The sequence below is a fragment of the Chiroxiphia lanceolata genome, chromosome 1 (genome assembly GCF_009829145.1).
Source record: "Chiroxiphia lanceolata isolate bChiLan1 chromosome 1, bChiLan1.pri, whole genome shotgun sequence".
Lineage (NCBI taxonomy): Eukaryota > Metazoa > Chordata > Aves > Passeriformes > Pipridae > Chiroxiphia > Chiroxiphia lanceolata.
In genome coordinates this window covers 23,692,180-23,704,592 of record NC_045637.1, presented here as the reverse complement: position 1 = coordinate 23,704,592, position 12,413 = coordinate 23,692,180, and the positions used below count along the sequence as shown (strand labels likewise).

At 39.9% G+C, this 12,413-nt stretch overlaps 1 protein-coding gene across 1 annotated transcript in view; it reads left to right on the top strand.

Annotated features, from left to right (window-relative positions):
* SDC2 (syndecan 2) overlaps positions 1-12,413 on the top strand; it is a 62,197-nt gene that overhangs the window by 38,700 nt on the left and 11,084 nt on the right. The window contains exon 2 of the mRNA XM_032683215.1: positions 11,188-11,299. Coding sequence (XP_032539106.1) covers positions 11,188-11,299 — 112 coding nt within the window. The remainder of the gene's footprint in view (positions 1-11,187; positions 11,300-12,413) is intronic.

Genomic DNA, 12,413 nt, shown 5'->3' with positions numbered 1-12,413 from the left:
AGACTTGATAAGGCAGTAAAGATTGCAGAGTGCTGCTAACCTTGTATTGATAGTGCTGGGACATCTATATGAAGATTTGAGGTTTGGCTATAGAAATACTGAAATCTTTGTTTCCTCCAGCAGAAATATGAATGCTAGAAAGAAAGAATTGTTCTTTGTTAGAAGACACTTAATACCGTTAAGAGCCTTTGTTGTATTTTACTCTTCAGTCAGATCTATGACTGTTAAAAATACCATCAAACAACTTACTTGGCTTACTTTCCTTTAAATTAAGGGAAGTAAATTTATAAAATACAGTGTATTTTATCCCTACCTTCATTACAAATGTAGTTCTTTTGTACTTCTATTGTTCTACTAGTTTTATGTAGCATTATTTTTAAAACATCAGCTGAAGGTAATCAATGTGATGCTTATTTCAGACAGTTTTATTAAAGGCAATTGCTCATGATAGTTGGGAGAGATTATGTTATCACTAAAGCTTCAATTAAAGCAGCAGCTTTCTTGACCATGCTTTAAACCAAAAAAAAAATTATAATGTACTGGATGAAGGTAGTCCCTTATGTAATTCCAGTTTAAACTTTTTTTTGAGAAACTCCTTTATATTCATTTTCAGAGTTGTTAGATCCATATTCTGCCATATCCCTGTGCACAGCTCATAGGCAGGCAGTAGCATAGGACAAAGGAGCAGGAGCTGGGATTTTGGTGGAGTGGGGAACCTACATAGAAAATCTGGTGTCTGCCTTTCCACTGCTTGTGGAGTAACCTTTTTATTTTAGTGTACCTTCTAGTATGTGGTTTCAGCTTGATGCTTTCCAAGTATATTTGTAGGGTTTTTTAAGAGCAGACATATGCTGGCTGGTTCTTCTTAGGAATATGAATACATGTTAATTGTTGTGGTGTGTGGAAGTGTGACAGGTATGGAGGCTGACAGCAGACTGCGTCACCAAGGCTCTGCCTTTTTTTGTCTTGCTGTGCAATTGTATGGGCAACCGTGTGGGGAGAAATTCCTAATAGTATAGTAGAAATTCTCTTTTAGTGATTCTGCTCAGTATATCCATCTAGTTTCTGAATGAAGCTCTGGGCTGTATATAGCTTCAGAAGAAATGGTCCCCATGGTTCCCTTGTCCAGTCTGACTGCAAGCCCCAGGGAGCTGTCAGGAGAGTCGAAGACAGAGGGAAGACAGGAGGGAAAAATCCTTCCTTCTTGCCTCAACCCCACCTGGCTAGGAATTTGGCTGGCACTGCTGGCAGGATGCTGTGTCCCCCCAGATCAGCCTGTCTGTCATCTTTGACTGGGGAGTCAGGCGGGCTTGTGTTGATGGTGCACTAGTTCTTTCTCCCTGGTGGAAGGAGGGAAGTCATGCCTGAAGGGCAGCATACCAGACAGAAGGCTGCTTCTGAAGCCACGTAGCTAGTACAAGAAACCCTATCTCTGATTTCACTCAACTGCTTTTATAGTAGAAGTTATTAGAGCGGTGTTTTATCCCATGCAAAGTAAACTCATTTCTTATCTTCGTATGCATCAAAAAGGATATGAACACCAAGCCTTTGTAGCAAAAATTCAGTTAAGTAAGATGGGATCAGAATGCTGAATCCAACAATTTAATCTTGGAGACCAGTGAGATGAGTGGGAGTTGACACCTGGAAATAGCAATAAAGTCATCCTTGTTGTCTTACTGTTTGGGGATGTGGGATACCAAGAGGTATCTCACAAACATGTACCTCGTCTCTCAATGCTGTCTGTGTTTGCTCTGTGTGCCTGAGGAGACTATACCAGAGGAAAGAGTAGCAGTGATATCAAACTGAAAATGCTTGCTCTTTAAGCTGTGAAGTCTGATTCCTCCTCACCTTTGACAAACTTCAGTTGCCATACGTAACTTTTGCTAGTAATATTTAATTGGTGCTTAATGTAGCTATAATAATATAGTTGGTTTATATGTAACTTCCCTGTTTATGTGAAAGGAATGTACTTGATTGAGACAGTTTATTGCTAATTCTCACTACTAATGGTAAAAAGGTCTTAATTTAAATGATTTCATGTTAGTTGAGTCTAGGTTCCTCGCATGGGGTTATTTTGTTGAAATCCATGGGCTGGAAAGGAATCAATACAGGGCTTTTGAAACTGGTGGAGGTTTGCAGTGCTTCCACTACAATTGATTACAGCTGCATTTGTAGGACTTTAAAAAGAACAATCTGTATTAAAAACATTATTCTTTGGTATGAACTAGAACAGCTCTAAATAGGTTTCCATGGGGTCTGCCCTGCAATTTGACCACTTTAAGGGATTGCAGTAATCACCAGTGGGCCGGGGCATCAAGGCAGAGGAAAGGCTATTAGGTGGGGAGTTATTGGCATGCATGCCAGAGAGGTTACCCTGGCAGCTTTAATCATTCATCCACATTCTCAGGAGGAGGGACAAAAATATAAGTGTTAGTTCTTCTGATTGATTAGCAAAACAGATCAGTAAAGCATGAAAGGAGAGAGGAGGTGTGTGTAGAAGAGCCAGTGTGCATTAGACTTAAAAGCACTGAGGCAGGTACATGTAGTTATGATCTCTATACCAAATGCTACCTGCTTCTCCTGTTACTGTCAGACTTGTGACTGGTCATTCAAAGGCAGGCTGACCTCTTCATTCAGCATTTTCAAAGGGGAGCATTTAGGTTCTTGGTCATGGCTCTGCCTTAAATTTAACCTGTCTGCACATGGGCTGATGTATCCTTAAAAAAATGATTAGCATTTTGAGCTGTGACAACAATTTGCATGGTGGTTTTGATCCTATTTTTAGGGAAACCGATGGGTGCTTTTTGGAAAATGTGCAGAAAATTGCTATGCTAATTGAGATAAATCAATCTGTGATGTGCATTGCTGGCTGCTGGCTTCTGATGCTGTTTTGCCTGCATTGCCCTTTAATATTTCAGTCTAGAGTAGCACTTTGGCAGCTGATTCAGCTGTAGCCCCTTTAAAATAGTTTTCCTGTTATATTGTGCCTACGTCAAAGGCAGAGTTTGAGAATAAACTGTTCTTTGCACCAACTGATTGCTTGGCATGAAAGCTAAAAGAGCTTTGAATCTTTAAATTTGGGGATACCCAGAGAAACTTTGATATTAAACTTCTGCTTTTCCATGGGAAGCGGGAATTGCTGTGTACTGTAATTGACTGTTAAGCTGTCTTGAGGTTTTCAAGGTGAAGGTGACAACTAGACTGCAGTGTTCATTTCTGAGTTTCACATACAAGGAAAGACCTGTTGGTGTGCGGGTTAGGGAATGTGATATAATGTCAAACTGGGGGGGTTGCATAAACAGCACAGCAGTACTGTTTTCTTGAGCTGACATATCAGATTTGCTGGGCCCCTCTATCATTTGCTGGGCCCCTCTAAGTAACGATTTGAAGTTGGAGTAAGTTTATGTGGTCATGGGATTAGGAAGGTCCTAACCTGTAGACTGTGTAGAACTGCTCTTCACTGCAGTATAGTGGTGGCACCGATACACAGAGATAAAGGTTTGGTTTTCCAGAAAATTATTATAACTGAATGAAGATATAGGTTAAATTCTGCAGGACAATGTTGAAAACACTTGGAGTGGCACGCTCAACTGTGGTCTCATTCAGCTAGCAGTCTTTTAATACGCTTCATAGGGGCTTGAGCCTAGCTGGATAGCCTAGGAAGGCTATAGGATACTCATGAGGATCTATTTGTGAGCGTTTACTAAGTATTTGTTGTAAATCGTTTGTAGCTGGAGAGCGTGGAGAAAGTTGTTTGATCTGTCCTTCATCACAGATGGTGCTATTGATCTCATGTGTAAAGATAGAAGCTCTGCCTGATCTTGCTGCCCTGCTTGCTCACCTCCCTCCTGCATCATCATACAGCACTTCTGTCCCACCCTGGCAACACAATTTTGGATAAGGGTTAGAATTAGAAACTAAAGTTTGGTCTCTGTGTGCATCTAGTAGATAAATGATACACCACTGGAAATGAGACACTGTGAAAAGAAGTGGAAAGATAGAAGCTGTTTCCATTGGAATTTACCACGAACAGACCAGAGCTTTAGAGGACATCTATCTTTCTTCTCAAGGTAGGACAAGCCTCAGCTCCAAAGCTGTAAGCAGGCCAAAGACCCACTATGCAGTTTTGTGGTCTTTATAATGGGATGAAAAACATTTTCAGTTAAGCTTGAACAAGTTCTCCTATTACTGTTTTAAGTTCTGTTATCACATAATGTACCATACGGCATGTAATTACATGAGGGAATAGTTCTAAGGCATAGATAACTGTTAGAAAACAGGCACACGAGTTTCTATAACTTTGTGAAGAGTGTGAACTTAAATCTACCAACTGCAGCACTGTAATTTCTTTGGCATGTGGCCGTGAGTGAACAGTAGCTGACGTGGTGGTAGCTTGTTGGTGTCTTCTTGAATGCAGTGTATTTTTGTATTGTGAGCCATGGCATAGACTGCTGAAATGCCTAACACCAGCAAGAGTTGTTTTATTAATGCAGTCCCTGTCAAATATGCCTCTGTTTTGGTAATTAGTCTGGCATAAGAGATTGTGTGCATCTTAAAAGCCAGCATATTTAGGCTCTTGGCTCTGACATGAGGCAATCTCTGTAAATCAGCTCTTTTGGTGGAATCCTCTATTGTTCAAACTAGCAGTAGTAGAAGCAGTTTGCAGTACTTGTGTTTATTTTGGGCTCTCCGCCTCTCCTCAGCAGCCACGAGCGGTCAAACCCTTTCTTTATCTGTCGTGAGAGATTGGAGGCCTAGAGCTATAGTTTTGTGCAGCATCAGGAAGTTATACATGAGGTACAAGGAGCGTGAATAATCTTTCTGGCATGTACTCCAGCTGTGGTAGTGGCTCTGCTCTGCACCATACAGGATGACATCCTGCTGTGCCGCTGCCGGCACCAACACTGTCCCTGGAGGCAAACACAACACTAGTAGGGACACCTATACAAAAACAGTTTACTCTTCCACTTTTACCTGAAGAAGGGCAACAAATGTCCTTGTGTAAATGAGCTTTCCAGAATGAGTCATGGCAATCAAAGCTTGTTATTTAATTGGCCAAAGGCAGTGGTGGAGGAGATGGTGGCTTTTGCAAATTCAGTCCAGGCAGTTCCAATCGCAAGGTTGGTTTTCACATTGGGCATGCGAATGAGCATGAGGACTGGCATGGAAAGGGACCAACCTTGGGGAGTGTTTGGAGGGTTTTAAGCCATTCTAAGGTAACACTGGAAGGTGGTAACTGTCAAAATTATTTGGGGGAAATGTGCAATGCAGATACTGGCTTCTGTATGAAACCCTTGCTCTCAAACTTGGAAAAATCAATCTGGGGCCTGGTGTTACAGAAAGAATATTTTTGCTGTGGTGACAATTACCCAGACTGTGGTGCAGGGCAGTTTCCCTGTGGAGTTTCCCACTCTACTAACATCACCATTGTGCAATCAGTATGGTTTCTCCAAGGGAGAAAATGGTGAGTCCTTAGAGTGTTGTGCTTAAATGATGTCACCAATTATTAGTGTCTTATTTCTCAGAAAATTCCACAATTGCCCACCTCCGTGCCTCCCACCACCACTTTTGCAGAAGGCCCCACCATGGTTGGCGTAGTGCACTGAGCTGGGGTTTGCATGGAAAAGTTTGTGTTGCGAGTTGTTCAAAGTGCCAGTGTCACCTTGAAAGGAAATAATGGGGACTACTTCTCTCCTTTTCTTCTATTCACAGCTGTAGGGCATATCAGTGAAAGGAAAGGCTGGCATCTGTACTAAGACAATTAGTGCTTAACATACCTTGTAACATAAAATCCTCCTTCAAAATTACATGTTTGTAGTTGGGTACATGTGGGCAGCATAGGGAATTGCAGACTGAAGGAGCTGGCAGAGGCTCATCTCTGAGAACCAGTAACATGATGAAAAATGGAAAGTGGATGCTCTTCTGGTTGGCATGTTTCTGTGGGAAAATCTGGTGCACTGAGGTGGAAATCTGATTTTGAAGTTTTGCACTTCAGATTTTTTGTTTAAAGTCGTGACTGATTCCTGGGCAAGGTTAACAAACTCTTAATGAGGCAGTCTCACCTGTGAGACAGCTTTCCTGGTGTGATGACACCAAGAAAGCAAAGAATTGGCAAACAGTGATGGGAAGATACCTGCCTGCTTCAAAGTCAGCAGTGCTGAGGTCTGTTAGGACTAACTCCTGTTAGGTGACAGATCATAATTCCTTTTGCAGGAAGTCTAGAGAGAAATACAGCTTCTTCACAACTGCCTTTTCTCTAGCCTTCAATGGGAACCTCTGCAATGGCCCTGAGCTTAGGTGAATGCATTCAGGTAGTTAGCTTCCAAAAATGTCAGTGTATATAAAGAATACATCACTCTGTGAACTGAGACTCACCAGCTGAGCATGGCTTTTATGCAAGCATGTAGCTGCACTATGTCTCAATAGAAGAGGAAAATCTGTTTCTTTCTCCTTCTAATGTTTAGATCTCGCCTGATCAATAGCTGTAATGCTGCAAATTTTCAGAGGCCCCTGGCTTCGATATTTGTAATATAACATCACTTTTTAAATATTAGTCTCTGGTTCCATGCGTACTAAACAGGTTACATCTAAAAGAATTCCATCTAGGGAAAAAGGGAGGCAATGTACCATTAGTAACCCAGCTGCAAATCTCAAATTCTCTCTCCCATGCGTATACTCAAAAAGACAGAGAATAAAAATTTGAGTGCATCAGTAAATAATAAAATGTTTCCTTCTATGTCAGCTACTCATTGCTCTTGTGTCTGAGTTTCAAACAGCCATGACAGCCATGGTAGACATTACTTCTTCATTGCTCCTCTCACCAGCTTTCTTGGCTTCATCCAGATGGCATCAAAGTGTGTAAAGTCTTACTCCTAAATCACCCTCACGTAATGGGAGGACAGATAGTAACAGCAGCACTGAAAAAGGGAATGGCTATGACAGGGTGCTTTGTTCTTTTTTTTGAATGAAATGTGCCATCCATTCCCAATCCTCCTGTTGTCTGATTATTGGTTTTCAGTTCTTTTCCACTGTAATTTTGATGAATGATTTATGCCTTTTGTGAGATGATGATACAAGAAAACCTTTTCTGTTTTGTTTCCTCTCTCATTTACTGTCAAAATGAGGGTTTGGGTTTGGGTATTTTTTTGTTTTTAATATGTCCTGGATTATCTAAATTTATTAAATTGAAAATTACTTTGAATGTAAGCTTTAGTAAAATAAAGACTTTGATATTTCAAATTCAACATATTACTGGTATGAAAATGTCTTTTATGTAGTACTTAATGGGTGCTAATCTACACTACATCCATGAGATTTAGATTTATGCCAGTGTAGTCAATAGCCAGGCAGGAATCAGTGGTCATTGGTATGCAGCATGTGAAGTATTTGGGTCACAGGATTTTGCAGCATTATATTCTTGGAATAAAAACATAAGTGGGATAACAATGATGGACGAGAATGCAATCTCTGTCAAGAGGTAACGAGCAGTTTTTGTGGCTTCAGGGTCAGATTAAAGGACTGATAACAGAGGCATCCTTGCCTGGTGTTCCTACTGCTTTAATAGGCCTGAAAATAAGGCTGTTACATAAAAGTGATATGAGGGCTTTGGTTTCAGTTGTTAGCTATAGGTAATAGTCCCTTAAATATTTGACCTTCATAAAAACTAAAAATAGTTTTATGTAGCTAGAATTTGCAAACTTTTTTTTTCCTGCTAAGCATATTGAAATGCTAGTACAGACCTTTCTCTGTCCAAGCCTACTGACTACAGACTTGTTTTCTCAACTTTTCTTTTGTGAACTTCCTGGAAGTAGTCCATGGACCCCCATGGATTCCCAGCTGACAATCAAGAAAACATTTCTAGAGCAAATACTAAATCAGATTTATTTTTACATAGCATAAAATTGCAAAGCATGGCTTCAGTGCTTGATGCTCACTTAAGCACCATGAAGTATTATTTTATTTTCATTAACCATCTCTCATTTTTCTAAGCTTAATCTTCACAGAATTATTTTTAATGGCTGTGTATTTTTTGTTTAATGTTGGACTTTTCTTTTTATTCTTAGCCTTACAGCATTTTTCATTCCAAGTGATCTAAGGCAGCCATGTGCTTCTAAACAACTGGGATAAAAGGTGCAAGCTGTGGGTGTAAAGTGAGTGCTCCTACCCAGAGTCTACTTGCCAGCTTGCAAAGAGAGTCTGTTTGGGAACAGTGCAATGAATGCATTTATCTGTGCAGGTGCTTGGGGATTTTTAAGCTGGAGTATGCTTCTTTGTGCCTTTGGTTTGAGAGGGTGCTTGTGTCCTGCCTGAGTTCCACCAGTGGGCAGAAGCAAGGGGCTCTGGCCAGAGAGGCTACAAAGCATCTTCCTCAGATGGAGCTTGTTGTCTGATCTGGATGCATTTGGAGTTCACTGTACCATGTATTTCTCCTGTAGTAAATATTGTACTACTTCAGTAATACTGTGGGGAATAGTTTTCTCATTCTGGTGGAGTTGTGCCATCCACAGTACTAGATACTAAGTAATGTTTCACATTGTATCCATTACATCCCCAGAAAAAAATACAATGGATTCTGAAATTGGGGCTGAAAGCTACCCAGGCTTTTCTTCCTTTTCTGTTCCTCTGTTTTCAGCTGGTTTAAATCCTGAGAACATCTCAGCATTGTAAGAAATAAAAGCTTTTGGCAACTGAAGAGCCATAATTCATCGAAAGAAAGGGAGTGAATATGATGGTGGGGAGCCTGGCTGCCCAGGCACTTGCAGTTTGGGCTAGGTTGGGTTAGCTGCTCAGCTGTCTTACAGGAACTGAATTGTTACAAGAGCTGCCAGGAGTCATTTCTGTCTTCTCTGTGTCCTCTGTGAGGCTGGAAAGAGCAAGAAAACAGGACTGCTTGTTTTGACAGGGGAGGGGAGAGTGATTGGACGTTTTATTTGGTTTTTGAATTTTACTAAGTTTGCTTCTGACATAGACAGAAGAAGGAAATGGTCTAGGGAATAAATTGATTGGTAAGTTCATGTTTTTATTTAACACAAAAAATTCGGGGGAGGGATGTGTGATGCTTCTGTTCCCAGACTAGTTTTCATTCACTAACTTTTGCAAACTCGGGCTATTTCTCACCTCTTGCAAATGCAATTTCCATTGTTAGGAAATTCCTGCATGTAGGTCTTCAATTTTTTTTTCCTAATGTGGCATTGGGTAACATTTACTGCTTCTGATATCTTTTGAATATTGTGTGGCTTTTCTAGACTCATGGTCAGCCACCTGCATTTCCTTTTCAGAATGTTTTGTTTTTTCCTGCCTGATATTAAGGAGTGGTCTCTTTTGTACCATGCTTGTGTCTGAAAGTAAAGTGGGGTGAAGTGGCTTGATCCATTGTGGCAGCTGGATCAAGAGCAGGATATTTGTCCCGTGACAGGGAGTTGTTTTCCCATACGGAAACAGTCTCAGCTGTGTCTTAATTACAATACCACCTATACACCTACCACGGTACTTCATGACTTCCTTTGGAGACATCTTTTAAAGGAATTAAGTCATTTGATGGTGACCAGACATCATCTCGAATTTCTGCTTTGGACTGCAGCCAGTTCCAGGCAGACCATGTGAACCAACAGCAGATGAGAGCAGGCCTTTTGTAAACTTATATTAAAACCAGGGTTCTTTCCCCCGACCCCCCACAATATGTCCCATGTGGGGGGAAAAGTGGCCATAGAAGGAGAAGACTTTGACGAAGTATCATGTTGTTTTTCTTTTCTCTGTGGAAGAAAACCAGGGTAACATTGTTTTAGTTTAGAGCTGTCCAGAGATGTGTAAGGTACCCCTGGTGCAAGGATCTTTTTACTTTGACATACACTAATAATCAGGATGGACTCTCTGCTTTCCATGAAGAATAATTTTTTATTGCAGATAAAACTGAAGAGCAGTTTTTTGCTGTGAAGAAGCTTAAAACAGGAATCTGTTGCCACAAACCTCCTAAAAAGAAGTAAAAAATGTTTTCAACAATATTTTTTAGATCTCTGGGAAAAAAAGTTACCTTCGAAAGTCTGATATGAGTCTTTGCATACAGGAGTTACCCCATACATAGTTTGCCACTTCTTTAGAAAAGCTTCAGTGAATGTTGGGTAGAATAAAATTGGCAGTCAATGCCATGCAGTAATAAGTAAGGTGGAAACATTTGGGACTCAGAGCAGCAGTTTTGGGTGCTTATATGAGATACAGAATAGATGCGTTTTGGTATAGCATTTTGGTGTTTGGGGTTTTTTTTACTCAAAAATCCGTTTAGAACTGTCATACTTTCTTCAATAAGTTGTCACAAACAGACGTTCACAGAAATGCTGGTAAAAGTAATAGCAATAATAGTACCTTCTCAGTCATCAAAGATACATGGCTCTCATAAGGAAGTTTATTCTCTGTTAGGAAAGCTGTGGAGGAAGGCAGTTGCTAGTATTTTGAAGCCTGAATTGTCAGTTTAAAAGATGTTTGATACCTTGTTCTATTTTCAGCTGATTTTAGCAGAATCTCTCTTTAGTGGGGAAATACTTGCAGACATAAAAATCTGGTGCCAGTTACAAGAAACCAAATTTTTAGCCTATTGAAGCTGCAGTTAAATTTTAGGAGAGACTTGTTCATTTAGGAATTGGAGCATCATGCTGCCTGATCCGGCTGAAAATGTGATAATCCTTAATCAATAGCACTGTCTTAGAAACATTTGTATTTTGTAGTCCCAGTTGTTTGTTCTAATTTCTAAAGAGTTTTGTGACATTTGGCTCAACTAACCTCTGAGGTAGTTTTTGATACATGTTGTTGTTCATTCCCGTTTGAGATCAAATGAACAGACTTCAGATGACAGCCTATAGATTTGTATATTTGAGATCTCGACAGAGGGCTTCAGTCCTGGGATTTGCTTCTTTCTTGTTACAGGAGCTCTGAAGAGTGTATTTGCAAATCCTCTTTATTCATTCATGCATTTAATAAGATGAAGTGTGGTTTTCATTGTGCGGCCTTGGATTTTTTTTTTTATGCTGTAATTTTTACAAATTTGTATAACAACTTAGATGAATGCGGGGCATAATCTGAAAGTATAAACTTCAGTGTGCCATCAACAACTTAAAAAATAGAACTGAAGATAAAGAGACTGCTATGCTGGAGAACTGTTATCTTTTTAACCATTCCCTCTTATCTGTTTTCCAGAGAACAGATTTGACCTCTGATAAAGATTTATACCTTGACAACAGCTCTGTTGAAGAAGCATCAGGCGTCTATCCAATTGATGATGATGATTATTCTTCTGGGTCAGGTTCAGGTGAGACAACATATCACAAATTGATTTAAAAAGTGTAAGAAGTAATGGAATTACTTGAGGAAAAGCCATGCAGTTTTCCTTTATAAATTGGGGATGATACTTTCCGTGAATATCACGAGTGCTGGGCTCTCTATTTACAGAGCACTGAGCACCCCTGCGGGCTGGGTTTTAAGTATTAACTTTCTGCTCTTTTCTCTTACGCCTTAGTTGCATCATTTCACTGGGTTATTTTTTCTCTGCTGGGTATCTTCTTTCCCTCTGGTTTCTGTGTAGGTCTCTCTGGAGTTTAGTAATAAGGATTAGGCAAGGCTTAGTTCTCCCATGACATAATGCTAATTTAGCAGCAGCAATCTTGTTTTCTCTTATATGCAGTCAGGTTCATGTAAACATGGTGTCCATTTCTCTTTTGTTGTTGTTCTTTTAACTTTAGAAGTCTAGATACTGCCGAAAAACCATGAGTTTTCTCTGAGGTAATTACATGCATATAGTGAATAAAGAAATTCTTAAATATAACATACTGATTTCTCAGACTTAAACACTCATTAGAGGCATGTAGCTAGCTGAAATTTTTTCCAAAAAACTGTCAATGAAACCTCATTAATCATTATTCTTAGAAAGCCTCTTTGAGGAGTATCTTCTAGACTAGCTGGTGGCTCCAACCATTAAAAGCTAAGTGAAGGATTTTATGGTAGTTCTGGAAAAAGACATTTCCTTATTGTTGTGAGTATTTGCTGAGCTGTTGTGGAAATCCCATTTATTGTCCACGTATGTTACTTATTTTTTGTTATTGTACTTTTTGTAATATATCTTTTGATATTTATACATACTGGTTTACTTTTAAAGGATGAGCCCTTCTTCTAACACCTTGTCTGTGCTATCTTGTAAACCACACTTGAGATTTTTTTGGATTTGTGTTTTTTCTTTCTTTTGGTGATTCAAAGATATGTTAAAATTAAGTCTGAAGAGGTTTGATTATGCTGCCAGGCAAATCCAGGCCCATGGTCATTGGTACCTGGGTGATACTCTGTGTTTTGAGAGTCCTCCGTAGGGGCAATTTGACATTCCAGTGAGATCAGAGGCTTAATTGGACCTCCTTGCTGTAGACTTCTTCAAG